At 56.6% G+C, this 25073-nt stretch overlaps 9 protein-coding genes across 9 annotated transcripts; 3 read left to right on the top strand and 6 right to left on the bottom strand.

The window, feature by feature from the left end:
• Positions 1-142: 142 nt before the first annotated feature.
• On the top strand, positions 143-3730 carry CCMA1212_004449 (uncharacterized protein; the record flags this gene model as incomplete). The annotated part of the gene is made up of 1 exon (XM_073701750.1): positions 143-3730. The coding sequence occupies one exon, from the start codon at positions 143-145 to the stop codon at positions 3728-3730; it is 3588 nt and encodes a 1195-aa protein (XP_073559855.1).
• Positions 3731-4412: 682 nt separating this feature from the next.
• On the bottom strand, positions 4413-7240 carry CCMA1212_004450 (ATP-dependent RNA helicase DBP10; the record flags this gene model as incomplete). Its single annotated transcript, XM_073701751.1, has 2 exons — positions 4413-6871; positions 6964-7240. 2 exons carry the CDS (start codon positions 7238-7240, stop codon positions 4413-4415), a joined length of 2736 nt encoding a protein of 911 aa, XP_073559720.1.
• A 382-nt stretch (positions 7241-7622) lies between these two features.
• CCMA1212_004451 (J domain-containing protein spf31) lies at positions 7623-8529 on the top strand (the record flags this gene model as incomplete). Its single annotated transcript, XM_073701752.1, has 3 exons — positions 7623-7797; positions 7883-7926; positions 7995-8529. Exons 1-3 carry the CDS (start codon positions 7723-7725, stop codon positions 8527-8529), a joined length of 654 nt encoding a protein of 217 aa, XP_073559719.1. The 5' UTR covers positions 7623-7722.
• Positions 8530-9549: 1020 nt separating this feature from the next.
• Positions 9550-12067, bottom strand: CCMA1212_004452 (DnaJ-like protein; the record flags this gene model as incomplete). The annotated part of the gene is made up of 4 exons (XM_073701753.1): positions 9550-9709; positions 9792-10993; positions 11068-11347; positions 12063-12067. The coding sequence occupies 4 exons, from the start codon at positions 12065-12067 to the stop codon at positions 9550-9552; spliced, it is 1647 nt and encodes a 548-aa protein (XP_073559718.1).
• A 910-nt stretch (positions 12068-12977) lies between these two features.
• CCMA1212_004453 (uncharacterized protein) lies at positions 12978-14107 on the bottom strand (the record flags this gene model as incomplete). Its single annotated transcript, XM_073701754.1, has 2 exons — positions 12978-13304; positions 13427-14107. 2 exons carry the CDS (start codon positions 14105-14107, stop codon positions 12978-12980), a joined length of 1008 nt encoding a protein of 335 aa, XP_073559717.1.
• A 1424-nt stretch (positions 14108-15531) lies between these two features.
• Positions 15532-17009, top strand: CCMA1212_004454 (Casein kinase I; the record flags this gene model as incomplete). The annotated part of the gene is made up of 3 exons (XM_073701755.1): positions 15532-15604; positions 15708-16234; positions 16323-17009. Coding segments are annotated over 3 exons (1287 nt in total), but the record flags the coding sequence as incomplete, so codon positions are not given.
• Positions 17010-17600: 591 nt separating this feature from the next.
• Positions 17601-20925, bottom strand: CCMA1212_004455 (Zinc finger protein klf1; the record flags this gene model as incomplete). Its single annotated transcript, XM_073701756.1, has 3 exons — positions 17601-19488; positions 19560-20507; positions 20678-20925. 3 exons carry the CDS (start codon positions 20923-20925, stop codon positions 17601-17603), a joined length of 3084 nt encoding a protein of 1027 aa, XP_073559723.1.
• Positions 20926-21540: 615 nt separating this feature from the next.
• CCMA1212_004456 (uncharacterized protein) lies at positions 21541-22062 on the bottom strand (the record flags this gene model as incomplete). Its single annotated transcript, XM_073701757.1, has 1 exon — positions 21541-22062. The coding sequence occupies one exon, from the start codon at positions 22060-22062 to the stop codon at positions 21541-21543; it is 522 nt and encodes a 173-aa protein (XP_073559722.1).
• Positions 22063-22592: 530 nt separating this feature from the next.
• CCMA1212_004457 (uncharacterized protein) lies at positions 22593-23578 on the bottom strand (the record flags this gene model as incomplete). The annotated part of the gene is made up of 3 exons (XM_073701758.1): positions 23369-23578; positions 23167-23326; positions 22593-22887 (listed from the first exon to the last, which is right to left on the bottom strand). Exons 1-3 carry the CDS (start codon positions 23484-23486, stop codon positions 22593-22595), a joined length of 573 nt encoding a protein of 190 aa, XP_073559721.1. The 5' UTR covers positions 23487-23578.
• Positions 23579-25073: the final 1495 nt, after the last annotated feature.

Raw genomic sequence — 25073 nt, forward strand, 5'->3', positions numbered from 1 at the left:
CACCGCTTGGTTTAACTTTCACCAAAGCTGATATCCCGCATCTTCCGCGCCCTCGTTAGCTTCGAACTTCGTCATCCAGATATCCCGCCTCTTTTTCTTGTCACCTCTCCGGTTCTCTTTCACTTGCCGCTGCTACAACGATATGCTAGGACGACTTCTGCATCTGGGCTCCGGCGGCCAGTCTACGGGTCCTACTCCGTCTAACAACGGCTCCCGGCCCATTCTCTCACTGGAATCCGTCCAAGAAGACTCGCATACCCGCAACCTGCTGTTTCCTGACGCCCAGGACTTGTACCAACATCGCAATGACCAAGTCTTTCCGTTCTTCACTGCTCCGGCGGCTTCTTCCGCCTCTCCGGCCAACGCCTTCGACTACAACGATGATCTCGAGCTTGACGTCAAGGACGTTCGCATCATCATCATGCAAGATGCTCTAGGCCCTACCAATGCATCTCTTCTCTTCGACAGCCATCCCCTCCCCGAGTCTGCGGCCTCCCCTGAGAGGCATCCTACTGCTACTGCTACTCCGGATGCGAAGAGGACGACCGCCTTCTCGCCTCGCAAGGGCAGCCAGAGCCAGGCCCCTCGGCCAACCGTCACTCACACCGAAAGCTCTCAGTTTCGCCAGGGAGCCTTTGACCGCCGGGCTTCAGTGCACAGCCGTAGCCACAGCTTTGGGGAAACGGATGGGCAGAGAGCTGCGCGTGAATACCGAGAGGAGCTGGCCACCTTTTCCAGCTGCATCTTTGGTAACTCGGAGCTCATGGCTTACAAGGGCACCTCTACAAAGGTCCATGTCGTGCCGGCCGAGCCTCGCGCCCCAGACCACGCGAGCTCCATGTTTGGAGACGGCCGCAGCTCCATTGGACGTGCCACTGGTCGCTCGAGCAAGCTGTCTCAGTCGTACTCGTCCCAGACAGTGTCTCCAACGAATCCGCCGCTGCCCACGGGCGCTTCTACTCCGCGTCAGAGTGACCGTAAGAAGGTCCTCATCACTCGACTGTTCCCTGTGACCCTGGCTGCCGACGACTTGGATTCCACCGTCACACCCCCTAGCCGATACTCGGAAGACAATGGCGGCGGCTTTCCATTCCCGCCCACCGGTGACGAGGCCGCGCTGAAGAAGAAGAAGCCGCAGCCCAAGCAGCGACGCACGCCAATGTACGCCGTCGTGCTTGTGGTACAGCTGCCACCGTCGCCGTCACGCATCTCTTCGGCCGTGCCTCCCAAGCCTGCCTTTCGCGAGTCAGGATCGTACAATGACCAAGAGCTGTTCTCTTCGTCCTACAGCTCGACTCGTATGTCTGGCTGGAACATGTCCGGCTCGGGCCTTTACGGTGAAACTACCGACTCGTCCTTTTCCATTGATGTCGAGGACCGCATCGACTCGCTTACGAAGCACTGGGACATTATCATGCGCACCCTGACTCATCTTCAGTCCGTCGTTGCTTTCAGGTTGCACACCATGCTCAAGCAAACGGACATGGCCTCCCCGGGGCCTTATGCAGCGTCTTGGGCAACCGTGGGCTCCAGAAGACCGTCTCTCACTACCGACAGGCGTTCTGACGAGCCCCGAGCCAAGCCGCCCAAGGGCACTACCAAGCTCGTCTCTCTGCTGCCCAATTGCCTCTCCGATGACGTGCATATCGCATCCGAGATTGGCCTTGCTAGGTCTCGGATCGTCATGGGCTTGAGCGCCTCCCGAGTCGTCACTGGACAAGGGCGTTGGGGAATTTGGCGCGATGAGGCCATCTGGACCTGCAAGTGGGCAGCCGGACTGAACCAAGGCTTCTTCGTGCACACCCTCCTCACCGGGTTCCTGGCCACGCACATCGACTGGCTTCAGGCGCTCAGCTCGCCCACGTACAGGAGGCGAGCACAGCTGCGAAGACAGAACCAAAACGAAGATGATCTGTCGCTGCCGGCGCGGACCATTGTTGTGGCGGATGACAAGATGGCCGCACGACGCATCATATTCCTGCTCTCTGCCTTTCTGCCGGCGAACCAGCACGCCCACGGGCCCCGAGTGCATCGGCCCAGCACGTCGGCTTCGGTTGGCGCCTTCTCCAACTCGCCTCCCACTTATGTGGTTCCCGTCGTCCGCGAAGAGTCCCTTCGCCGCAAGATTAACCGTCGCACCGGCTTCGGACGTGCTTCGCACTCTAGGACAGCAAGCCAAAGCACCAGAGGCGGCGCGGTCTCGTCACAGACGGGACATTTGAACGCGGCGGACCAATCGAGCCATCACAGGCGCGCTTCCGACGCTGCCTCGATCCGCACCACCGGACTCCCTATTCCGGGCCATGAACTGATGAGCCGGAAAAGCAGCGTTGCGACTTCTACAATCGTGCAGGACTCGACGACTCCGCACTTTTCGACCGTTCAACGGGCCGACAGTCTTAGGTGGCGGCGGCCTGGAAGCAGCGGCAGTGCGGCGGCAGACGACCTCAAGCGATCCCTGAAAAGGGGGGAGAGCGGCGGAGGCGTCAATCCCCGGCCCCCGAGCCAAGGGCTGCGATGGGGCAGCATCATGAGCGGGCTGTGGAGCGCACGTCGTCGCGAGTCGATGGACAGCGGCAGCACGTATAGCCAAGCCAGCGATCTCCGGTCCCCGATCAAGACGGGCTTCTCTCAGCCCAACAAGCTGACTGACATGGTTCGTGAGCTGAGCCTCGAAGAGGAGGGGCCTGAGGGACCCGAAAGACGAACCGGAAACCTGCGTCGCTCAAGCAATGCTAGGGATCTCGACGTCATGCGGGAACCCGCCGAGCGCGGCCGAAAGTCGTTCACTCAACTCGACAGGACGCCCGATCCCACCGGTGCCTTTGAATCTCCCGTCAAGACATCGATCAACGCAGACGATGGCGTCATCGACGTTGACGTTCCATTTCCCGACTACATTGCCTCGTTCGAGTCTGCCATCAGCTCGCCCTCCAGCAGCGGATACCTTTCGACACCAGGCCTGCCCGGCCTTGACTCCTTTGAGCAGACTGGACGCATCGCGGTCGATGGTGATCTGCCCCTTAATGCGGCCGGCTGGTTGAACCGATTCCATCGCGATTTCATCCTGCAGGGGCTCTCACCTCAGGAAGGCCTCATCGATGAGGTCAAGGCGGCGCTCAAGGCTGAGCCAACGCCGGTAGTCGCCCCATCCAGCCCCGACGACGTTGCCGAGCGCTGGGTCGATGTCAGCTCTGCTCTCATAGCCGACACCACCACGGACTCGATTGTCCGCATCACTTACCGCCGACTCGTCAAGCCCAGGCCGGAGGCGGAAAAGCCCGTGATCGGAGGTACCGTCACCACTCCGTCCATCTCAGCCCATGAGGCCATGTTGGGCGAAGAATGGATTGAGGAAACTGTGTCCGTGCCGGATGACAATCTGGCAGAAGCTTTGGAGAAGGTGATTCACCTCATCCCAGACTCGAGCAAAGAACACTCTTCCGCCTCTTCTCAGGTCCACGTCGAGGTCCTCGACCCTCTTGAGCGCGCCGGCAGCGCCATGCCGGATACGCTGTCGGAGGTGACGCAGACGCCGGAGCCGCCTGTCCAGATACCGCGGATCAAGTGCAAGACGGTCGTTCTGTCAGCCCTAGAGGACACCATCCGTGAGGTGATTGACCAAGACGACGGCAACAGCTTTGGACGCAAGCAACAGGGCCCAGCTAACGAGAGCTTGTTGCGCAAAGCGGTCCGGCAGTGGGCAAGCCGCCTTGACTCTAGTGAATGAGCCTCGACAATCTTCTTGTACCAACATCATCTTTTCTTTTCATCGTTTGCAGCAGTAACCTGCTCTGGCGTTCTCTTTTATGACGACATTTTGGTTTCTACGACGGAAACGAACGACCACACGAAGCTGTACCACCATCACGCTAATAACCTGTTTCTTACAAAACACAACATATGATACCCCCAACGGCGCTGAGATTGTGCGCCTCACTCTTTGCTTTTGAAAGCCAGTTGTACAAGATCTTTGCTCGAAATTTCGGACGATCTATACGGCTTTGGTTTTGTCTCGCCGCTACACCTACACCTGCCCTTAGCCTAGTGTTTTTCTCTTTTTTTTTTGATTGATTATTTTTGCGTTTGCTTTTGGGCGAGCGAGGCGTTGGATGGAACTTGAACAGACAGATCGGACGGGCCATGATGCTACGTTGAACTTGACCACACAAGAGCTCTCCCATGGCGGAAGAACATTGATAGATATGCTTTTAATCTTGAAGACGCACATGTGTTCCGTTTTAGGCGTTTGATGATCTTTATACGTGATGATGCTATGCAAGCACGGTGACTGAAACAATGTGAAGGCCCCTTTCTTCTGTTGATATGCAGCCATCCTCCTCCTTTCCCTAGACCGCGCAGCAAAGATAGTAACCAAAATCATTACACCTCCCATCAACTCTTCAACACGCTCACCTCTTCCGGTCATTCCCCTTCTGATGCCGCCCCGTCTTGGCCCTCTTCCTCTCCTTCTCCTCTCTCGCCTTGCGAATGTCCGTAACGCCCTTGATCTCCTTCTTACTCCCCATGCCGTCCTTGAAGCGCCCGATCCTCTTCTCGCGCGCCTCATTGACCCTCTTCTTGCGCTGGTGGAAGTCGTCCCGATACTTGTCCGCCTCCTTGGGCGCAAGCTCCTTCTTGTGCTTGTACCGCACGCCCGAGGGCAGCTGTCCGACACCGTTGCCGCTCCCGGGCTTGACCAGCTCGCCCACCTGGGGCAGCTTGTGCACGCGGTTGGCCTTCTTCCACTTGTCGAAGCGGCCGCTGCTGAAGCTGGCGGCGATCTTGACGCCGCTCTCGCCGACAATCATCTTTGCGCCGCGGGAGCCGTCCTCGTCGTTTGCGCTGTTGACGTACTTCTTGGCCTTGGCGTCCCAGCGCATGCGCGGGCGGGTCGGCGCGCCAAACGCCTTGGCCGTGTCGTCGTTGGTCAGGTCCATGGTGGCGTCGCGGGCGAGCTCCACGAAGCTGGAGCCCTGGCCGCCCGAGTGCACGCCGTAGCCGCGCTCCTCGGCGGCGTTGACGGTGCGCGGCGTGTAGGACATGAAGACTTCGTTGTCGCGGAAGTCGGTGCGGCCCTTGTCCTTTTTGGATTTGCCCGTGTTGGTGATTGTCACTTCGAGCTCGTCGTTGCCGTAGCCGTCGTCTTCATCGTCGTCTTCCATGTTTGCGTCGTCGTCGTCGTCGCCGTCGCCGTCGCTGTCTGGGGCATGAGAAGCACCGAAATCGTCGTCCATGTCGGCCATTTCCTCGTCGTCGGCTGCTTCTTGCTTGTTGCGCGGCTTGACCCTCTTGCGGAGCTGCTTCATGACTTCCGCCGCCGCGCTCGTCGTCTTGTCGCCTTGTCCGACCTCGAAGATGGTCTCCTGGGGCTTGAAGTTGCTGATCCGGGCCAGCATGGCTGCGCGCGCTTCTTCCATGCCGTCGACGTCCTTGCCGAAAAGCGGATGCAGCTGCGACCAGCCCTTGGATGCGACCTCCTCTCGCGCGCGCTTTGCGCTCTGGCTCGAGGCCGAGTTTCGGGTCTTCATGTAGAGCTTCTCTGCCTTGACGGCAACCCCTCTCAGGGCCTCGACGTCTTCGTTCTCGCTCAGGAACTTGTTGAGCCATTCGACGTGGGTTCCGACAGCGTCTCGCTGCAGAGATCCGACAACGACGTCGTCCCTGTACGATGGCTCCTTTTCTGATTGTCCGAGGACCAGCTTCTTGCCTAAGAAGAGCTGCAGATCAAGCAGATAGGGAGCATCGACATCTCGAACCAGACTGTAGGCCCAACCCCTCTGGCCCGCACGAGCCGTACGGCCAACTCGGTGGACAAACACCTTTGGCTGAGGAGGAAAGTCGTAGTTGATGACGTTGGCCAGCACGGGGATATCGATACCTCTGGCGGCGACATCGGTGACGACGAGCAGGTTCGTCTTGCCCATCCGGAAGTCCTCAACTTGTATCCGTCGAGCGGTCTGATCAAGCGAACCGTAGACGTGGGATGTTGCAAACCCAGCCTGCTTCAATAAGTTGTACAGGTACTCGACATGATGCTTTGTAGCGGCAAAGATGATTGTCGAGTGCTCCGTGGGCTTGCCGGCGCCGTTGTCCGGCTGGCGCTTTCGCTTCCTGGGATTCTTCTCTGCCTCCTCGTCTGCGCCTGCAGGTGGGCCCAGAGGGACTTTGATGACGTCGTGGAGGATATGGAGTAGAGAGCCTTCCTTTTCGGCTCCTTTGATGGAGAAGAATGCAGTCTCCAGGTCGGGAGAAACCTTGGTGTCTGCGTCGAGTCGCACAAGGCTTGGATCCTGCAGACCGGCGCGAGCAAACTCGACTAATGAAGCAGGGAGCGTCGCGGAGAAGAGAAGCGTCTGTCTTGAAGGCGGGAGTGCGTGTAGAATCTCGGTCAACTGGGTAGCGAAGCCCATTTCGAAGAGTCGATCGGCCTCGTCAAAGACGACATACTTGATTGAAGACAGGTCGAGACCCATCTCCACCTTGAGATGCAGGAATCGACCGGGTGTGGCAATCACGATATCGGGGTTCGCCGACATGAAGCCAAACTGCTCCTCCAAGCTGTCACCACCGACCAGAAGCACAGACTTGAGGTCCGTTCCTCGGCCGAGCTCCTTGACGACCTTGAGCGTCTGGATGGCCAGCTCGCGCGAGGGCGAGAGAATGAGCGCCCTGCTGCCAAACTTGGAGCTGTGAGCGCGCAGGCGCTCAATCATGGGGATGACGAATGCCGCCGTCTTTCCGGAACCCGTTCGCGCCATGCCGACGACGTCTTTCCGCTCGAGGACCAGGGGGATCGTCTTTCGCTGAATCGGCGTCGGGACTGAGAAGCCTTTTCGGGCGATGGCCTTGAGAAGGTTTGCATTTAGGCCTGTGTCGGAATGATTAGCATGAGATTAATTCTTTGTATAAACGCCAACGAGGGCATCATCGCGCAGCTCAGCATGTTGTAGTGTAACTTACCCATTGCCTGGAAGCCACCGCCCTTCTTGACCGTCCTGCCCTTCAAGTTGGAAGCCTTTCGATATGAAGCCGCCTGCTGCAGCGCAATAAACGCCTCGTCGTCGTCGTCGCCGCCTCCAGCCGCGCTCGCATGGAAGAAGCCATCAAAGTCGAGCCCATCCTGGGCGTCCTTGCCCAGGCCCTGCTCGCCATTGTCGTCGTCGCCGGGATACAGCGAGTCGAGAATGTCCAGCTCCGGCTCGGAGGGCGCAGGCGAAGCTGCACGGCGACCAGGCATGATGATGTTCTGTAGATGCCTCTGTCTCTGCCTATCGCTGAGAAATCTGCTGTTTTCTCCTGTATCGCCAACCACGACTCGACATGCCTTGAACTTCAATGCCAGACAATCTCCCGCCAACTTTTTTTCTGCTCCATCGAAAAGTTGCAGCTTATCTTATCGCCCCCAGCCGGGGGACCAGTTGAAGCAAGCCGCACTAGCCCCAATACAGCCAGAGATATGGAGCCCGACCTCGATCATTGCGGCATCGAATCCACTTTCTTTCTTCGCCTTCAATGCTTGCATTCGTTCTCAGGCTCTTGCGCGAATCATCCTCCTCCAATTGACAGCGAAAAGGCACGCCAGAAGCTGCTTCGCCGACGCCGGACTTTCCACCATCGCGCTCCTTTCTTCCTCTCTCTCTTTCTTTCCCTTCCTCCTCCTCAGTTTTGCGGGAGGGTACTGCTGCTCTATTCTAGGTAGTGTCAGATACGACTGTCACCATGGCGGATGCGACTGCAAAGGAGGATAAGGATGCCCTCGATACCCTCGAGCTCGAGGCCAAGGAGTTTGACAAGGTTCGCTGCAGCTACCCTCTACCTCCCCCTATGCTGTCGCGCACAACCAGAGACACCAGCAAGCTAACCTCCATCCCCAACGCAGGACGCCGAAATCGATCGCATCCTCAACGCATTCCGCCTCGATGCGTAAGCTCCCTAAACCCCCTTCCCCCCCCCCTCTCGTCAAACCCTCCTCCGCTGACGAATCCCAACAGCTACGCCGTCCTCGACCTCCAGCCCGGCGTCCCCGAGTCCGACATCAAAATGACGTACCGCAAAAAGTCCCTCCTCATCCATCCGGACAAGACCAAGAACCCTCGCGCCCCCGACGCCTTTGACCGCCTGAAAAAGGCCCAGACGGAGCTCATGGACGAGAAGCACCGCGAGCGCCTCGACGAGGCCATCGCCGACGCGCGCATGCTGCTCATCCGCGAGAACAAGTGGACCGTCGACAGCCCCGAGCTCAAGACGGACGACTTCGCCAAGAAGTGGCGCGCCAAGACGCGCGAGGTGCTCATCGACAACGAGCACCGCCGCAGGCGCCAGATGAAGGCCCAGCTGCAGGAGGAAGGGCGCGAGCAGCGGCGGCAGGACGAGGAGATGGAGGAGCGCAAGCGCAAGAGGCAGCACGAGCAGGATTGGGAGGCGACGAGGGATGTGCGGATTAACAGCTGGCGGCAGTTTCAGAAGGGGAAATCCGGTGGTGACCCCGAGAAGAGGAAGAAGAAGAAGCTCAAGCCCATCGGTTGAGAGGCCTCTTTGGCTGGAGAGGGGAGAGAGACTGGGGAGAGCAAAAAGAACCCTTTTTCTAGTGAGAAGTTGAGCTTCTCCCTGTCTCTCCTCTTGCTTGACGCCTTTCTCACCATGAGGGGATGACATATGGCGGGGAATGAATGGTTTCGGTTTGGAGGCTTTTTTTTTTATCTTGTGAGTTGCTTGAGTTTGAGTGCATCGTTTTAGGTCTGACATAGCCAAGGATACCTCATCGGCACACACACAGGCCTCATCAGGCTGTTCGCTGTCTCGACGATGATAAGGGTCATGCTGAGCATATCGTGGCATAATACACGAAGAATGGACGATATACACACCACACACACATGGTGCAACACATTGCGCAGTTTCGTAAAGGCTGATCCATTGTGGTGTCATCATCATCACAATCTATGATACAGGCCATACATACCCTTTGATAGCTAGCACATGAAATGAAACAACACTGATAGCTAGCACATGAAATGAAACAACACAACTGAACAGACAAATGCGCGCCATACAGCATGATAACAAAGTGAGGAGATTGAGATTTGGCCTCCGCGGAATAAGTCGTCTCATCGTCCCTATTTCTCTCTCCCTCCCCCTTTTTTGCCCCCCCCGTCCAAAGCTATGTAATGTACAACAAAATGCGCAAGCAAGATGAAAACATGCATCTACACCCGCGGCATATTCCGCCAGTAAGCCCCTCCCCCCGGCCTCCGTAATCCGTTCTAAGCAAAACGCCGCCATCGATAATATACATTGAGATTTCATTTTTCCCTTCTTTTTTTTGGTTTGCTTTCGCTTTTGGTGATATGTGCTTGAGTCCCCCGCTCTATGCAAAAATATCCTCGCCTTCATTTTTGAAATTAAGCATGTTCGCGTTAGGCTTTTCCTTGCAAAATCGGTGATCGGAATAGTCGAAATCGTTGCAAGGTATGATTGAGTGAGGCAGATGGATTATACATCGTCATCGTTCCGGAGAGGCGTATAGCAGCCTGTTCCCACGGCAGACTATTTCTCCTTCTTCCCCTTGTCGTCCTTCGTAGACTCGTCAGTCGATCCAGAAGCACCAGTGGCGTCCTTTTCGTGCGCCGGATGGTTCGTCAGAGTATGCCACATGGACTTGAGGAAGCCCTCGTCCTTGTGCGTGTTGGGGTCATTGGGATCGGAGCTGCACACCGCCAAAAAAGCCAAGGGGTTAGCAAAACAAACAATCGTCGCCAGCAGCTCACGGTTGGGAGTCTCCCTCTGACCTTTTCACGTTCATGACGCGGCGCGCCGTCTTGTCGTCCATCTCGTCGGCGAGCATCTCGAGGATGGTGCGCTGGCTGGCGCTCAGCGACTTGGGCATCTTGACGCGGAACTCGACCTTGAGGTCGCCGGTGCCCGGCCTCCGCGAGTTGATACGGCGCATGCCCATGCCGGGCAGCGTCACCTTGTCGCCGGTGTTGGTGCCGGTGGGCACCTTGAGGTTGACCGTGCCGTCCAGCGTCGGAATCGTCACCTGGCCGCCGAGGATGGCCGTGGTGAGGGGGATGTTGGCCGTGTAGAGAATGTTGGAGCCCTCGCGGCTGAACTTGGGATCCGACGCCACCCGGACAAAGACGTACAGGTCTCCGCGCTGGGCCCGCGCGTTGGGGCTCGTGGACCGGCCGGTGATGGGGGCGTCGCCGGCGCCGTCTATCCGGAGTCGCATGCCGTCCTCGATCCCGGCCGGAATGTCAACGGTAATCGTCTTCTTGTTACGCACAACGCCCTGGCCAGAGCATGTCCGGCACTCGGAGCTCTTCGGAATGGTCGAGCCTGTCCCTCCGCAAGTTCCGCACGTCGACGCCATCTGGAAGCCGCCCTGTGCATAATGCACCCGCGTGCCCGTTCCGTCACAGCTCTGACACGGCGACCTCTGCGCGCCAGGCTTCAAGCCGCTGCCCGAGCACGTGCTGCAAGTCTCCACGGGCGTGATGGTGATGGTTTGGCTCGTGCCCTTGGCCGCCTCCATGAAGCTGATGCTGACATGGGCCTCGATGTTGTCGCCCACCAGAATCTCCTGCTGGAAAGGATGCGATCGACGACCCCCGCCAAACGCCGAGAACAAGTCCTCAAAGTTGAAGCCCCCGCCAAACCCGCCTCCGAACCCGCCCTGCGCACCGAATCCCGCAAAGGGGTTGCCGCCGGCCGCGCCAGCAAAAGGATGGCCTCCGGCGGCGTTGGGGTCGAAGCTGGCGTCGCCGAACTGGTCGTACTGCTCCCTCTTCTTGGGGTCGGAAAGGATCTCGTAGGCGTTCTGGATCTCGCCAAACTTGTCCTTGGCCGTGGGGTCCTTGTTGGTGTCTGGGTGGAACTTCTTGGCCAGGCCGTAGTATGCCTTTTTGATCTCGGCGGCCGTCGCGGTCTTGCTCACGCCGAGGGCCTTGTACGGGTCTTTTTGCGCCAGGGGGTTCGTCGCATGGAAACTCTGTCATGACAGACTTGTCAGTTATCTCCGGCTTTTACCATCCAGTCATCCATCCGTCTGTGATAAAGACCTACCCGCTGAGATGTCCGAGGGCTGTGCTCTTTCCGGGCATTGGGCCGCTCAGCCCGGGATCCAAACGAAGCCGTGTGAAGCCGAGCGCCTTTCCGCAGGCACTGCTGGATCTTTGGCGATCCCGAGAGGTGTTGGCTCTTTGCAAGCGCGCGCGCCGGGGCCGCGGCCTTGAAGAGGAGGTTGGACATTGTTTGATATCCCGGATCGAATTCGTTGTCGTCGTCCTTGTTCTTTCGTGTGACTCTTTCTTCCCCTCCTAGGCTTTCCGGCTTATCGCCAATGCTTCACGTGAAAATAACCGCAGCCAATGCAAAAAAGATACGACACCGAGAATGGATATGAGTAAACAATCGGTCAATACTGTACAGAAGCAAGCTAGGTAAAGGAAATGAGAAGTATCGAATCGCCTCGAACGTTGTCCCCTCTGTGGTTTAGTCTTGAAAAAGTTATTAAGCAAGGCTGCTAACAGAAGCTCTCTCCACCAAAAAAGCTTCCACGGACGTCGATGTTTGCGACGAATGAAGGCCGTAGAATTTAGACGAACTTGCGCCGAGACGAAGAATTGAGTGGATCTGATTGGTCAAAATGGGGAGTGCCGCGCTTTTGCCGATCTTGAGCCGAGCTCGTTCGCTTTCTTCGGCACCTGGACAAGCGCCTTGATTATGCCGTCATAACCCGGCCGATCCCGCTCGGTGTGCCGTTTCTGCTGTGAGGCTGTCGGCTGTATGAAGTATTGGATGGCAGTTTCAATTGCTGGCCGTGCTGCTGAAAGAACTACATTGCAGGTAATTAATACCTGCAACTCTTCAATCGTCGGCAATACTTTTACCAACGGATATTGTGGCAGTATTGCTCACACCGAGAATTGGTAAGCTGGCCAATCGGACCCACAAACAGCACCAGGGTCCAGATGACATTACAGAGAAGCTCACGAACTGGGCTTCTCGCAGCTGACAGAGCGCCCATATCACCCATCATTCTGCATCATGCTGCGTACATCATGTATGCATCGGTACCTGACCCTACCTGTAGACGCTGTGCTCCCTCAATGTGAGGTACATGAGGCACATATCCGAGCATATCAGCTCCGGCCAGGTCGGGTCTACCTGCAGCAAACTCCAAACGCGCATGTATACTTGGAACATATTTCCGAAGCCTCGAAGCAGACCAACCCAGCAGAGAGACAAAATCTCGTGCATCGAACCAGAGCCTAATTACATGCAGCTTACGTCCCAATCATGGATTCAATACATACATTGCAGTTTCCGCCTTACAATGCATCTTCAATGCGTACCGAATAACGGCGACACAGCATGGATCGCCCAAGCCAAGTCCGTTGCCCTGGAGGATCCAAATTCTTCTTCTTAAGCTCCATGCATGTTTCGCGTCCCCTGTCTTGCATGAAATGTTTCACCAGCTACGCATCCCCGACTTTACAATAGGAAAAGAACAGAAATACAGAATCGGCCAAGAGCCTGATTAGGCATCACGCTTGACAGGCCAAATCTTTGCTGAAAGACTCTAAAAAACATGAAAACTCCAATTCGTCCTATTCTAGATGAGCGGCGCTGTACAGTTCCAGACCTGTGCCTCTACGATATACTGCGTTGAAGCAAGAGACAAACCCCAAGGCCGACCGGCCTATCCGCCGTGATACCGCTGTAACAAGTGGCGCGACAAATCACACCACCCTATGCATCGCAAGGAAAAGCAGACAGAAGTAGTAAAGAAGAAAAAGGGGAAAAAAAAAAAGAACAAAGTGATTAGAGTGTCAAACGACTCCCACGGGTATCTACCCAAACACACACGTCTGGTGCGCCGTGCTCAAGAACCTTGTAACGCCAAAACACCAATCCATGCCAGCCAAATCATGTAGCCGCTCGCCAGAGCCGTCCGAGTATCAAGCATCGAGTCAATCGGTCGCGACGAGGGCGTGTTTCGTCGGCGCCGGCTTCTTCGCGCTCTGGTGGTTCCGTACTTTGTAGATGAAGTCGACAATGACGTCGTTCTCCTGGATGCCGAGCCCATTGAAGTGCTTGCGCACCGCCAGGGCGAGCTGGTCTTTCGACTGCCGCTTGATCTGCTGCTTGCGGACCATTGTGGGAGAGTAGAGGCCCAGGCTGCCGGGTCGTGAGAGCACCCAATTGTGGAAGGAGCTGGAGTAGGAGGCGGGAGTCGTCAGTTCGTGTTCGCGGACGTAGGCGTGGAGGGATCGTCGCTCGAACGAGGACCAGGGAAGCTGTGAGAGTTCTGTCAGCGACGCTGTTGGTTGGAACGTGTTGCGCGAGGTCACTGCCTCATTGTAGGGACGGTATTGGCATAAATATAGGAAGAGGAAGACGGAGAAGCCATTCGACGTACGCTGGGGAGCAGAGGCTCGGTCGGCTGGGCGGGCGCAGATGTGGGAGCGGGAGGCAGCTCGCGGCTGGCGGCGTGCGTCTGCTGGCTGGCCCCGCGGCGCATCTTTGCAGAGCCGTGGCCGTTCTTTTCTTTGGCCGGGGCGTCGTCGTGGTCTTTGCGGGAGTTCTTGGTCGGAGCCATGGTAGGCGGGTGATTGCTTGGTTGGTTTGCCGGAGAGAGCAGAGGAGAGGAGAGAGCAAGAAGCGGAGCGAGAATGGGCGAGGCAAGGTGTGGCTTTGCGAAGCTGATGCGAGCAGGAGAAGCTGGGGGGCGAGGGAATGCCGAGTATGGAGCTGTGAGAGGAGGGAGTTGACAAAGTGAGGAGAAGAGTCGATCGTCACATTTCTCGGGCAAAACGTGCTTAGCCGGGCTGCTTCTGTGTGGGCTGCGAGGTTCGGAGGAGAAGAAGCGAGGGCCTGGTCTGGTCTGGAGGGAGAGCCAGAGCGAGAGCAGGTACAGTAGAGAGGCTTTGCAGCACCTGACTCTGCGCCCGCTCTTCGCACCGTACGGTCCAGCTGCTGCAGCGACCTTCTTTTCTGGCTTTCTAGCGCCTGCAGGCACCTGGACAGCCGCGCTTTCTGGCACTGTGGCGGAATGACGCGCTACCGGGGCCTTGACAGGACGGACCGGGCAGAGGGCCATGTACCTCCGCCGGCAAAGTGCAGTGCGCGAGGTACCTTGCAAAGTGGGGGAGGCTCGCTGGTGGGGTCTGATTGATGCGTCGCGTGCGCCGAACTGGCGTAAAGAGGGTGTGAGGTGCCTTTTTTTTTTTGCCTGCTTACTGTACTGCTGGTCTTCGCAAGCCCAGGGACCAGCCCGTTTAATGGCCTGGGGCTCCCTCTGATTGGCTCGCTCCGGGACCGGCGCGATGGAGGCGGGATCGTTGCTGTTTGCTAAAGTAGGTACCGCTAGGCGGCGAACAGTATGCGAAGCTACATCGGGAATTTGGCGGGGATGTTTGTCCGGTGCGGTCTGCTTTGAACTTTTTTCTTCTTCTTTTTTTGTTTACTTTCTTTTCTGCTGTTTGTATTCTTAGCACCGTGCTAGCAACTGAGAATTTTCCCTGAAATTTTCTTTCATCTTGTCATTCTTGTTCCTGGTGTTAGCGCTAGCCCGGATAAGCGGCGGCGCAAGCTGTGCATTGTCTCGTCTCACCCGAAGAAAGAGAAGAGAAAAAAAGAAAAAGAAAAAAAAATGCCGGGTCAAGCGAGACAGGCGCAGGGTCAAGGATCTGCCCGTTAGCCGCCGTCAAATGATAACTGACAAAGAAGAAGAAAAAGATGTTTCGTTTCAACATGCATGCAGAGTTGTTTCATGCACACTGTTGGCGTCGCTCCGATAAGGAAAAAAAGTTGAGACCTGGAATTTGCGATAAGCTATCGGTGATGTCACCGGCGCTTGACTGTCCGAAAGCCAATTCGGCTTAGCACCACACACCATGGCTGAGACTTGGGTCAGGTCACTTGTCTCGACTTCGATGTAACTTAACCTCGGTCATGGTCAACGCTACCTATGCTCAGTGGCTGTTGTGACAATACCCAAGGCAAGGTAATTGATGGACAAGCTTGCTCATGAGTCTCACGAACAAGGCTGGATCCATGCGGCAACCTGATGAACAAAAGGGGTTGCCTCCCATCAGCTGTTCTCAATGCTGTTCATTCATTCATCCTTTGTTGCAGCAGACACTCTCTGACACAGATTCCTTTCTTTATTCTCCGGGTCCATCATTGTCGCATATCCTTCCAGAACACATACAGAACAAAGAAAGCAGTCTCTTGCATTCAGGAGTAGCAACAACATCCATCGTGTTACCTAGGTAGTATTGATAGAGTGTATATTTCTTCCTATAAGACCATTAGAATGTATCTACAGACTCGATTCTACGTTTCCTCGCTTACATCTTGCCTTGACTTACATCCTGCTTTGTGAATAACCTCAACTGCTGCCCAAATGGACCCCGATATCCCTCCAGAAACAGCCCCCGTGGCTCAGCAAAGAGTATGTGCAGCACCACCTCTTCACCCTCTCAACCTCTCCAAGCAACAAAAACCTAACAATCTCATCAGGAAACCATCATCGACAACAGATGGCGTCTCGACGGCATCATCGGCCAAGGCGGCTTCGGCAGCGTCTACATCGGTAACCCTTCCTCCTCCTCCTCCTCCTCCTCCTCCTCCTCCTCCTCCTCCTCCTCCTCCTCCCCTAGAGCAAACCAAAGCATCTCCCTAACACAAACCCCCAGCAACCGACATCCTCACAAACCAAATCGTCGCAATCAAGCTCCAATCCCTCCCCATCCCCCACAACCCCTCCCAGGTCGACGACCTCGAGCTCGAATCCCTCTTCTACACCCTCCTCCGCAACGACCCCGGCATCGCAACCTTTCACGCCAACGGCCGCAGCACCACCACCTCCTCCTCCCCTTCCTCCTCGTCCTCCTTCGAGTACATGGTCTGCGAGCTCCTCGGCGCAACCCTCCAGAACCTCTTCTTCCGCTGCGGCAACCAGTTCTCGCTCAAGACCACCCTCATGCTGGCCGATCAGCTAATCACCCGGCTCGAGGCTTTCCACTCAAGGGACTTGCTTCATAGGGACGTCAAGCCGGATAATTTCGCCATGGGCTTCGGTGCGGAAAAGGGCAAGACGGTGTACATCCTCGACTTTGGACTGGTGGGTGATTATTTGAACAATGATAGGACGGTGTTGGCGCCGAGTTATGCGTTTTGCGGGAGTTATTACTGGGCTGCCATATCAGCTCACCTCGACCGTGTAAGTCCATGTATCCCCCCCCCCCACGCCCCCCTTGTCTCCTCCCTTCATCCAAAAACTAATGTACATGTGCAAAATAAAAAAAAAGTCCCAATCCCCAAAAGACGACCTCGAATCCCTCGCCTACATGCTCATCTACTTCGCCCGCGGCTCCCTCCCCTGGCAAGGCTACGCCTACCCCGACGAGCCCACAAACGACATGCGCGAGCGCATCACCCGCCTCAAGCTCAGCATCCCCGTCGACGTCCTCTGCCGGGATCTGCCCTCCGCCTTTGCCCGCCACCTCAAGTACGTCCGGTCGCTGGGCTACGGGGACAGGCCCAACTACGGGAAGCTGAGGGCCATGTATCGGAGGTTGATGGAGAGGAAGGGGTACGAGTATGATGGGATGTTTGACTGGGATGAACTGGGCGATGAGGGGATGATGGATGGGGAGGCTGGTCTAAAGCGGGATGGTGGTGCTCCGGAGAACAAAGAGGGAGGAGTGGAAGACGACAAACGCCTCGCGGAGAAAGACAAAGGCGGACAGAATGAGCACAAAGAACAGTCCCTCAAAATATCGTCAAAGCGCAAAATCATCTTGATCAAGAAAGCAAACGACGAAAGCCCACCTCCCAAGAAACAGCGCGGAAAGCCTGCGGAAGCGGAGGCGCCAAAGAAAGAGACGGAAGCCAAGGTCCAGCACGAGGAAGTGAAGAAGGCCAGAGTGGTCAGGTTGAAGAAGGCGAACAAGGTCAATGTCAAGGTGCTTGTCAAAAAGGCAAAGGCCAAGTAAGAGGGCGGGCGCTCGGGAGTAGGCGTGTTAATGGTAAGGGGGAGGAATACGAAGCATCTGAACGGCCGGATCGTTCACGTCTCTTTGTTTCTCGATAGATTTCTTGTCACAGTTTGGCGTTGTAGTCTGAGGGAGTAGCATGTGCGGAACTCTCCTCTTCATATTTCAGAGACACAATGGAAGACAACGCGTGTAAAATCGTTCAATTTTGATTTTTTTTTTTCACCGCTCATCTCTCGTCCTTTTTTTTTTTTTTTTATTTTTGGTCCTTTGTTTCCCACCACCGACCCGAATCAATCGTTCATATACGCAAAGAAAAGACCATATAGAGCCCGCCAATGCCATCACAAGAAAAGGGGTATATGAAACCAAGCAAAGTTATGCGCCGTCCCATATGTAAGAGACAAATCCGCCAGCCGTCCGCATGTAAATTTCTGTCAGCTGTCTGCCCGCCGTCCCCGCCCCAGGCTGATGTATCCATTGGCATTGTGATGCAGAGTAGATGAATAAAGATCCCCAAGATGATAAGATGGTAAGAATGGGGCCGCGTAGATTCACGAGTCAAATGGTTTCAATCGCTTGTCGGTGTCGTCACAAGACGTTGCCACCGGAGTTGAGCACTATGCAGTTGTGCAACAGGTTCGCTCCCTCGTGCAGCAGCTCCCATCGAGAGTTGTCAAAGGTATCCTTGAGAACCATGAGCATCGCCGTATTTCCGTTGATGCCTCTCATGTTCCTCAGCTCATTTGGGTCCGTCACTCCGCCGTATTTAGAGAGGTAGGCTCTCATCTGCTGCCACTGCTCATGGTGGCCAACCGGCGTCGATCCGGTCAGACAAGGTCCCTCGATGGCATATCCGTAGCACCAGACGACCAGTGCCGCAAAGTAGAGGACCCAGGGTCGATTCAACAGCACGTCGTCGCGGGTCTCGTACGGCTTGTCGCGGTCAGGGCCCGTCGAGTATGGAGGCCCTGCCCGGTCGGGAACCAGGACAGACAACAGAAATTTGAGCGCGTAATACGTGGCGTCGCGCGCCCTTGCAGACGGAGCCCAAAACTCCTTGATCCTTCGCTGGGCGCTGAGAAACTCTTGATGTCCAATAGAGCGACCGAGCAGTCTCTTAGCGCGGGCGAACATTTGGCAGTCCACGATATCAGCGTGCATGGCCATGTGGGCCAAGTGGTGCAGCACCGTACGGCTCTCGAATACCACGTTGAAGTCTTCTTGTCGCATCTCCAGTCTGTAGGGATCGGAGTCGTTGAGCTCCAGCGCCTTGTCAAAGTGTGACTTCCACGAATCGTAGGCCCTGGTGAGAGTCGCCCGCCACTTATCGCGCCCTCCCAGGGCTTGGATGACGCCTCCTCCTAGCACATTGACCTGGAGATCGCGCTGGTGCATATGGTATGTGACGCTGAGAAGCCCAGCCATGAGAACCGATCGACCAAACGGCGTTGTCCGTACATCTTGGTGGCTTAGCGTGCGCTTCAGCCCCTCGAGGAACGTAATGGGTTTGATCCCTCGGGACATGAGGTTGGCTTCTACTCGGCCTACTTCGGCGCTGCTAGCAGCTCTCCACAGGGACTCGTCACAAGGCAGCGTCAACCTCATTTCGTGGGCCACCATGACTGCCGAATGACCAAACATGGTAGCATGAGTCGAGTCGATGATGAAGGCGGCAAAGGCGGCTCTCCGCGTCGCCTCGTTTGTGATCCAATGGTTCCACCATTCATCTGCTGTGTGAGCAATGCCAGAGGCCGACGACTTTCGCGATCCGTCGATGCTGTGCTGGGGCGGCGAATCTAGCGTAGACTTGCCGATGAGCGATCGTCCCCTCCTCATCAACGTAACCGTAGTGGCGTGGTGAATGTGAGCTCTCTCGTGCAGCTCCCTCGTTGAGTACATCTTCTCGTATAGCTCAAGCAGGATCAGCGTTTGGAAAACCCATAGTTTAGCAGGAGGCTTGAAACTTCGATCCATGAACACTTCCCATCGCAGGTGCTCTGCGAGAAAATTAGACACCTCAGCTCCCGCCATTGTCACCTTGGTACCGTGGGTCCTATCCAGGCAAGCCGCACCAATGGCCATGATGGCGATTAGCAAAAGATTAGGCGTCTTCTCCGTGGCAAAGGTGGGCTTATGCAAAATGGGCATCTGGTCGTTAAAGTGGTACCAGTACGAGCCGACGTAAGCCTGCATCATCCTCCTGCTCAGCATGTGCTCTCCGGACGAGCGGTCTCCGCTAAGGATGCTGTTTCGTCGCTGTCTCGCTGAAATGTCCTCATTGTCCTCTTGAAACCGTTCGCTGATGAGGTCGAAGATCTCCTGGCTACGCTCCTCTGTGAGACTGGCCTCCGGGGCATGCTGCTCCAAGATGTTATTAACAGCCATAACATCTTGGGGGTCAGGGGGAAATAGTCCCACAGGTGAATGCTCGCCCAAATAGTGGTCGCCGTGACTGCCATTGTGCGAACTGCCATAGCTGAAAAGCAGTGTTAGCTTGGCTATACATGAGCCCGAAATGACTGGATCAAATTCGATACTTGAACTCACTTTAAGAGAGGAGGGGGTAGCGCATGTGAATGGGGAGAATCATTCGCCGGCAGGGAGTTGAACAAGTAGGCCATGAAATCCTCGGGCATCCCTACATACGGAGACTTGTTGACGCCATCGTCAGCAAAAACTGGTCCACTGCTTGACATTTCCATGTGATCGAGCATCATCATTTCATTCTGATGCGAGTGGTGGGCGTCGGAATAATGTGACGCCGCAGTCGTCGCTGCATGAGATGCTGCCCCATCTCTCGGTGGTGGCTGAGCTGTTGGTAGATGAGAGAACTGGGCCGGCGGCAAGCTGAATGGCAAAACATTATGCTGGGAGACAAAGCCGGCGGTTTGTGGGGTGCTGCTGGACTGGCTATGATAGCCATGGTGGCTAGAGGCTGGCGATATGACGCCATATGGGCCGACATTCGTCTGAATCGATGGCCGGCTAGGTCCATGAGAAGGCTGGCCAGTACCCAGCCTGCGAGGCACTGTTGCCGCAAGTGCAATGGGATCACGACCAAACGCGTCATGCCCGACGGACGATGCGCTGCCGGGGAACAAAGGAGGGCCAACATTGTTCATCAACGGGTAGGGGTCCCCAGGAGGCTCTTGGGGAGAGGGGTGGTGATGATGGATTGGTGGGGGCGGCCTGGGGTCGTTATATGCAGGTGCAGCGCCGGCTCCGACTCCTGGTCCAGCTCCGGGTCCGGGTCCGGGTCCGGGTCCTGGCATCGACACTGGCACCGGCCGACTGGGATCAGCAGGGGCGAGCTTGGGGGAAGTAACAGACGCCGCATGGCTGACCATGGAGTCCCTTCTGTTGAGCTGCGAGCCCTTGGCCGTATGCCGGTCCATGTGCCGCTTCAACAAGTCTCCTCGAACAAAGGTCCGGGGGCAGTCCGGATACTCGCAGCGGAAAATCTGTTTAGAATTATGATTAAGTTGATGTCGGTATCTGAATTGCTGTTAGTCCCGGATACCTGACGCTGGTGGGTGGATTCGGACGCGGCTTATCCCTCAATGGTGAAGGTATATGGTGCTGCAACTGGAAACGGTACGGAACCCAGCCACCGCGGAAAGCAGAAGCAGCATGGAAAACGCAGAGATTGTACTGGATCAACTCACAAATGCTCGGCTCTTGAATAGCTCTTCCCGCAGCCCTCGGCGTTGCATTCGAATCTCTTCTCAAGGCCCTTCCGGCTCCGCCTCCGCTTGCGCGTTGGTTCTTCAGAGTTTGACGAGGCTTCATTCTGGTCATCGCCAGGTCTCTTCTGGACCTCCTCGCGAGGGGTCGCTCCGTTTTCCGCCTTGAAGGTTCGAGGCTGTCCAGAGTCTTCTGGCGATGCGCCGCCCCCATCGCGGGCAGAGCCCATGGCGGCGGAGCTGGCCGGAGAAATAGGTAAAGTTGGCTTTGCCGTTGTCGACCCAACAGTCGTAGTCATCGCTCGACGTGAAACCGTTTCTCTCCGAGACAGAGAAATCAAGGGCGGCCAGAACTTGAGGGTCCACCAACAAGAGGCAGGCGGTATCAAAGCAAGGGAGCCGGGTCCGTTGAGGAGAAACGAAGCCAACAGAAAAGGTGTTGCACAACAGGCTCAACTGCGATCCAAAGCTCTCCTTCACAACGTGGCTCCCCGGCTTGTAATTTGTCTCGTCCTTGGTCTAGAGCACTACGGGTCCTCCGTGATGGAACCGACAGCGGCAGTGGAAGCGGACGCAAAGCAATCGACAATGAAAGAGGGCACAAAACGAAACAAGCCAGATGTTGGACTTGGCGAGACGATGCCTCTATGTCAGCCCTTCTGAAAAGCGATGATAAGGATGCGCTCAATGCAACATGGCTGCCAAACCAGCCCAACGGAACGACCCGGCCAGCGGATAAGATCCGGGTCCGATCATGCGAGGGATGAAGAGGCTCGGCGACGACTGGGCAAAGACGATGGACGACCGATAGCGCACCGTCGTGTGACTGGCAGCCAGGCCTCAGCTCAGCTCAGCTCAGCACCGAAACGCCAGGAATGGAAGAGAAGAGGAGAGCTGAGGGGAGAAGAGTCAAGCAGGGCGGAGAGAGATGAGCGCGTAGGAAAGGCGAGCTGCAGCGAGGCTGAGTGAGGCTCAAACGATGGCCTCTGGCGCCGGCGGACGGGCGCAGGCTGAGGGAGAAACGCTGCGTGAGGTCGAGTCGACGATGGCCTCGGAGCTGAAAAAGCTGGGTCTCGCCCGAAGCACCGACGGCCGTACGCGAGCAAAGAAGAGCTGAGCGGTGCAGTGCAGTGCCGGGCCTGCCTTTGCGAGGCCTTGCCGTCAGCCGCGGGATGCTGGTGAATGCAGCAGCGGCCTTTCAGTCGCCCGAGCTCTGAATGTCTTCCTCTGTCCCTTTTTTTCCGCTGCAAACGGGTGATGATGGGACGGGACGAGATGGAGCGGGCAACACTGTGGGCGATCAGATGGAAGATTGGGTGCAAAGGATTGAGACGATGGACCTGGCCAGTGGAGGGACGGACCCCCATGGAACAAGTGCCCCAAGCCCCAAAAGCGTGGGCAGGCACACGGAACCATGGGGTCCAGGATCCAGCGGCACTAGCAGCGCTGGGCCAGGCCTAGCACATGCACTCCAGCGCTGCAGCTGCACTGTAATTGCTCGATGCACCCACAACGGAGCGCTATCTGGGGCCCTGGGCCAGTGAGCGCGAGCCGGGCGGGCCTTTGCAAGCGATGCTGCCTGGACCCCTGATTGGGTGTGCGAGAGGGAAAAAAAAGGGCCGGGATTGGATGCAAGCTGTTCTGTTCTCCATCTCCTCGTCCTTGGTCCGAAGCGGCCAAGGGAGTTATGATGTCCTTGTGGACGGAACTTGGACGCCAAAGGGCAAAGACTGTAGAGGCGGAAGAAATCCAATGGTCTGTTCTCTTCCATATGAAGCACTCAGCTCGGCGGCACGAGCACTCGATCTTTTGCACATGCGCGCAGACATATACTTTAGGTAGTACCCCTCAACGTTGTCCAACTCCGTCTGCATCGTGCCCAAAGGAAGGCAAAGCATTAACCGCGCAACCGCCTTGTGGAGGCTGGCTTGGATGTCGCCGCCTGGGAGTCGCCCTCGACGGCACGCAGCTTGCAAAGCGGGTATCGGTCAGGCGCGGGAGCCCGCAAAGAGCCTGGTCGACGCAGGCAAAGAAAGCCGATGCGCGTAAACGAACGGCTGATGCCCCTTGTTTGGCACTCGACATAGACTGATTCTGCCAAGGGCACATCCTCCACAGCATCGCGCGACAGCCGTCCATCGAGGCCAGCAAACCCGCAACTCGTGATGGGCACTTGTATCTTGCCGTGTCCGCTGCCCTCGTATACTACGAGGTCTTAGTGCTATGCGATGCAAAGCTTTGCAGTCTGCCTCGCATTGCAGTGGCCGCACCTCGCCAACAGAACGCGTCCATCTTGCGCTGCCATGCTGGCCGTGCTTGTCTGCATGGAGACATGAATGTTATGGTATGTAGTATGTGCGAAGCACCCACGGGACGGTCGGTGCAAGTCGCCATGGCCGTGGTCCATGCTCCTCTGCGTTGGGAGGGAGGGATACCCTAGCGCGGCCATACCATCCACGATCCTTGCAAACCCGTCATGTTGCGCAGCAGGCTCGTCACGTACGAGGAGGTACGAGCCGTTATGCCAACCCCAGAGACGCCCGCTCCCGTCATGCCGTGGTCTCATAGGCCGTGCTCGCGGTAGGGCCTGTTGAAGACAACTAAAGTATCCAACGCGAGCACGGCCGAATACTAAGAATCGATGCCGGACTCATGCCAAATAATCCATCGCACCAATCGCACCATTCGCGAGACGCCGTCCTTGCCTACACACCATCCTCTGAAGGACTTGCACCTCACCCAGCATTACTTGGCACATTGTCCTCAGCCTCGCCATGTCACGCTCATTCATCGGCTGGCGCGGCTTGACCCGCCCGCTGTGGAGTCTATACTTCCCTTTGCAACGCCTCAGCTTCGAGGGAAGATGCAGAAGAAACTGAGTGGCTGCAGGCCGGTGTACCAGTAGCATGTGTCTCAGCGGGCCCGACTGAAGCTTACCTATCAGGCGGAAGCAGGACGCACAAACCCCCAAACGACAAATGCCAGGAAGCCATGGGGAGGGATTCCCATCCCTCGAGGGTACTCGTGCCTGTAGCACCTCGATGCTCGGTAGATCTCGCGATGACCCGTACCAAACCTGCCGCTTGTGCCATGCGATCACTGCAGAGCAGCGGCGACAAGTGCGGAGCAGCATCCCACCGGCCGAATAATCGCCGATTACGCTTGCAGACCACCACGCATGCGCCCAGGAAGAGCCTATGGAGTCTAGGCAGGCCGTCGGTACCGGGCCAAGCTGCGGAAGACGCCGAGATCAACAGTTTCCCGAGGACCAGGCCTCCGTTTCGCGTGGATCGTCGTTCTTGATCAGGGAGGTCGAGACAAGGAAGGATGCCGCGTGGACAGACGTTAGCCCTGTCTAGCGACTCGGGACAAGGCCGTTGGGGGCGTTTAGCAAGTGCGGGGGTTAGCGGTCGAGGAGAATTGAAGCCACGCGCCAGCCCGGTGACTGCGAGTCTTTTCATAGGCCAGAGGGCACCCGTGGCAGGTTGATTGCTGGAGGAGGAGCAATACTATCCGTGCCGCTACCATGTACGGAGTAGCAAGGCAGGGATCTGGCTGGCTGAGCCCCCGCCAGCTGAATGGGATGGATCAATTGATGCCTTTGGGGGTGTTTTCTTTTGTCTGCGCTCTCAGTCAGCAATTGTAAGCGCTTCTATTGCAAGGAGGCCCTCGGGGAGAGCAAATGCATTACGAGCAGTCACAGCACTTCCTTGTCATTATTCCCTGGGTACCTTTAGTTATGTACAACGAAGCCATTGCATGTGGGAAATGTCGTGCTTCCCTTCGAGAGCCCACTCGCCCACAGAGATCGGATCTCGCCTTGCCGGGCCGAAGTGGCTCCGGCCCATAGATGGGGGAACAAGGCAAGACGCATAAACGTGGAGTTGCTCCTACCAGGTCTAGTCGCGGTCAACCCCCGATCTTCAACACAATAGCAATATTCGCACTCTTCAGATTCTGGCCATAATCATCCTGTGTATATTTGCATATGGAATCATGATCCCGCGGCCAGCAACAAGTGCCCAACTCTGAGCTGCATATGCAGTCGGGAGGGACATCCTTGGTGCTCTAGCCGACGCCCAACGCCGTGTCTCACATTGTCCAAAAAGGTATGGGGATAACCTTGGCTTGATGGCCTCCGCCGTGCTATTTTGCCTAATCACGTCCTCAAAGTTGAGTCTGGATGGTCATTGCGGGCATTTCTCAAATGCGACCAACTGATAAGATGGTGACAAAGGCGCAGCACGGAACTGAGTAAGTGCGTTTGAAGCTATCCTCAGTCCCCCCCCCCCCCCGGAACAGACCGGACTATTATCTCGGACTGTGGTATCAGTTGGATCAACACTTCGTGCGCAGACTTGTTTGAAGTCCATGGCAG

Source organism: Trichoderma ghanense (genome assembly GCF_004382785.1).
Source record: "Trichoderma ghanense strain CCMA-1212 chromosome Unknown scaffold_4, whole genome shotgun sequence".
Taxonomy (NCBI): domain Eukaryota; kingdom Fungi; phylum Ascomycota; class Sordariomycetes; order Hypocreales; family Hypocreaceae; genus Trichoderma; species Trichoderma ghanense.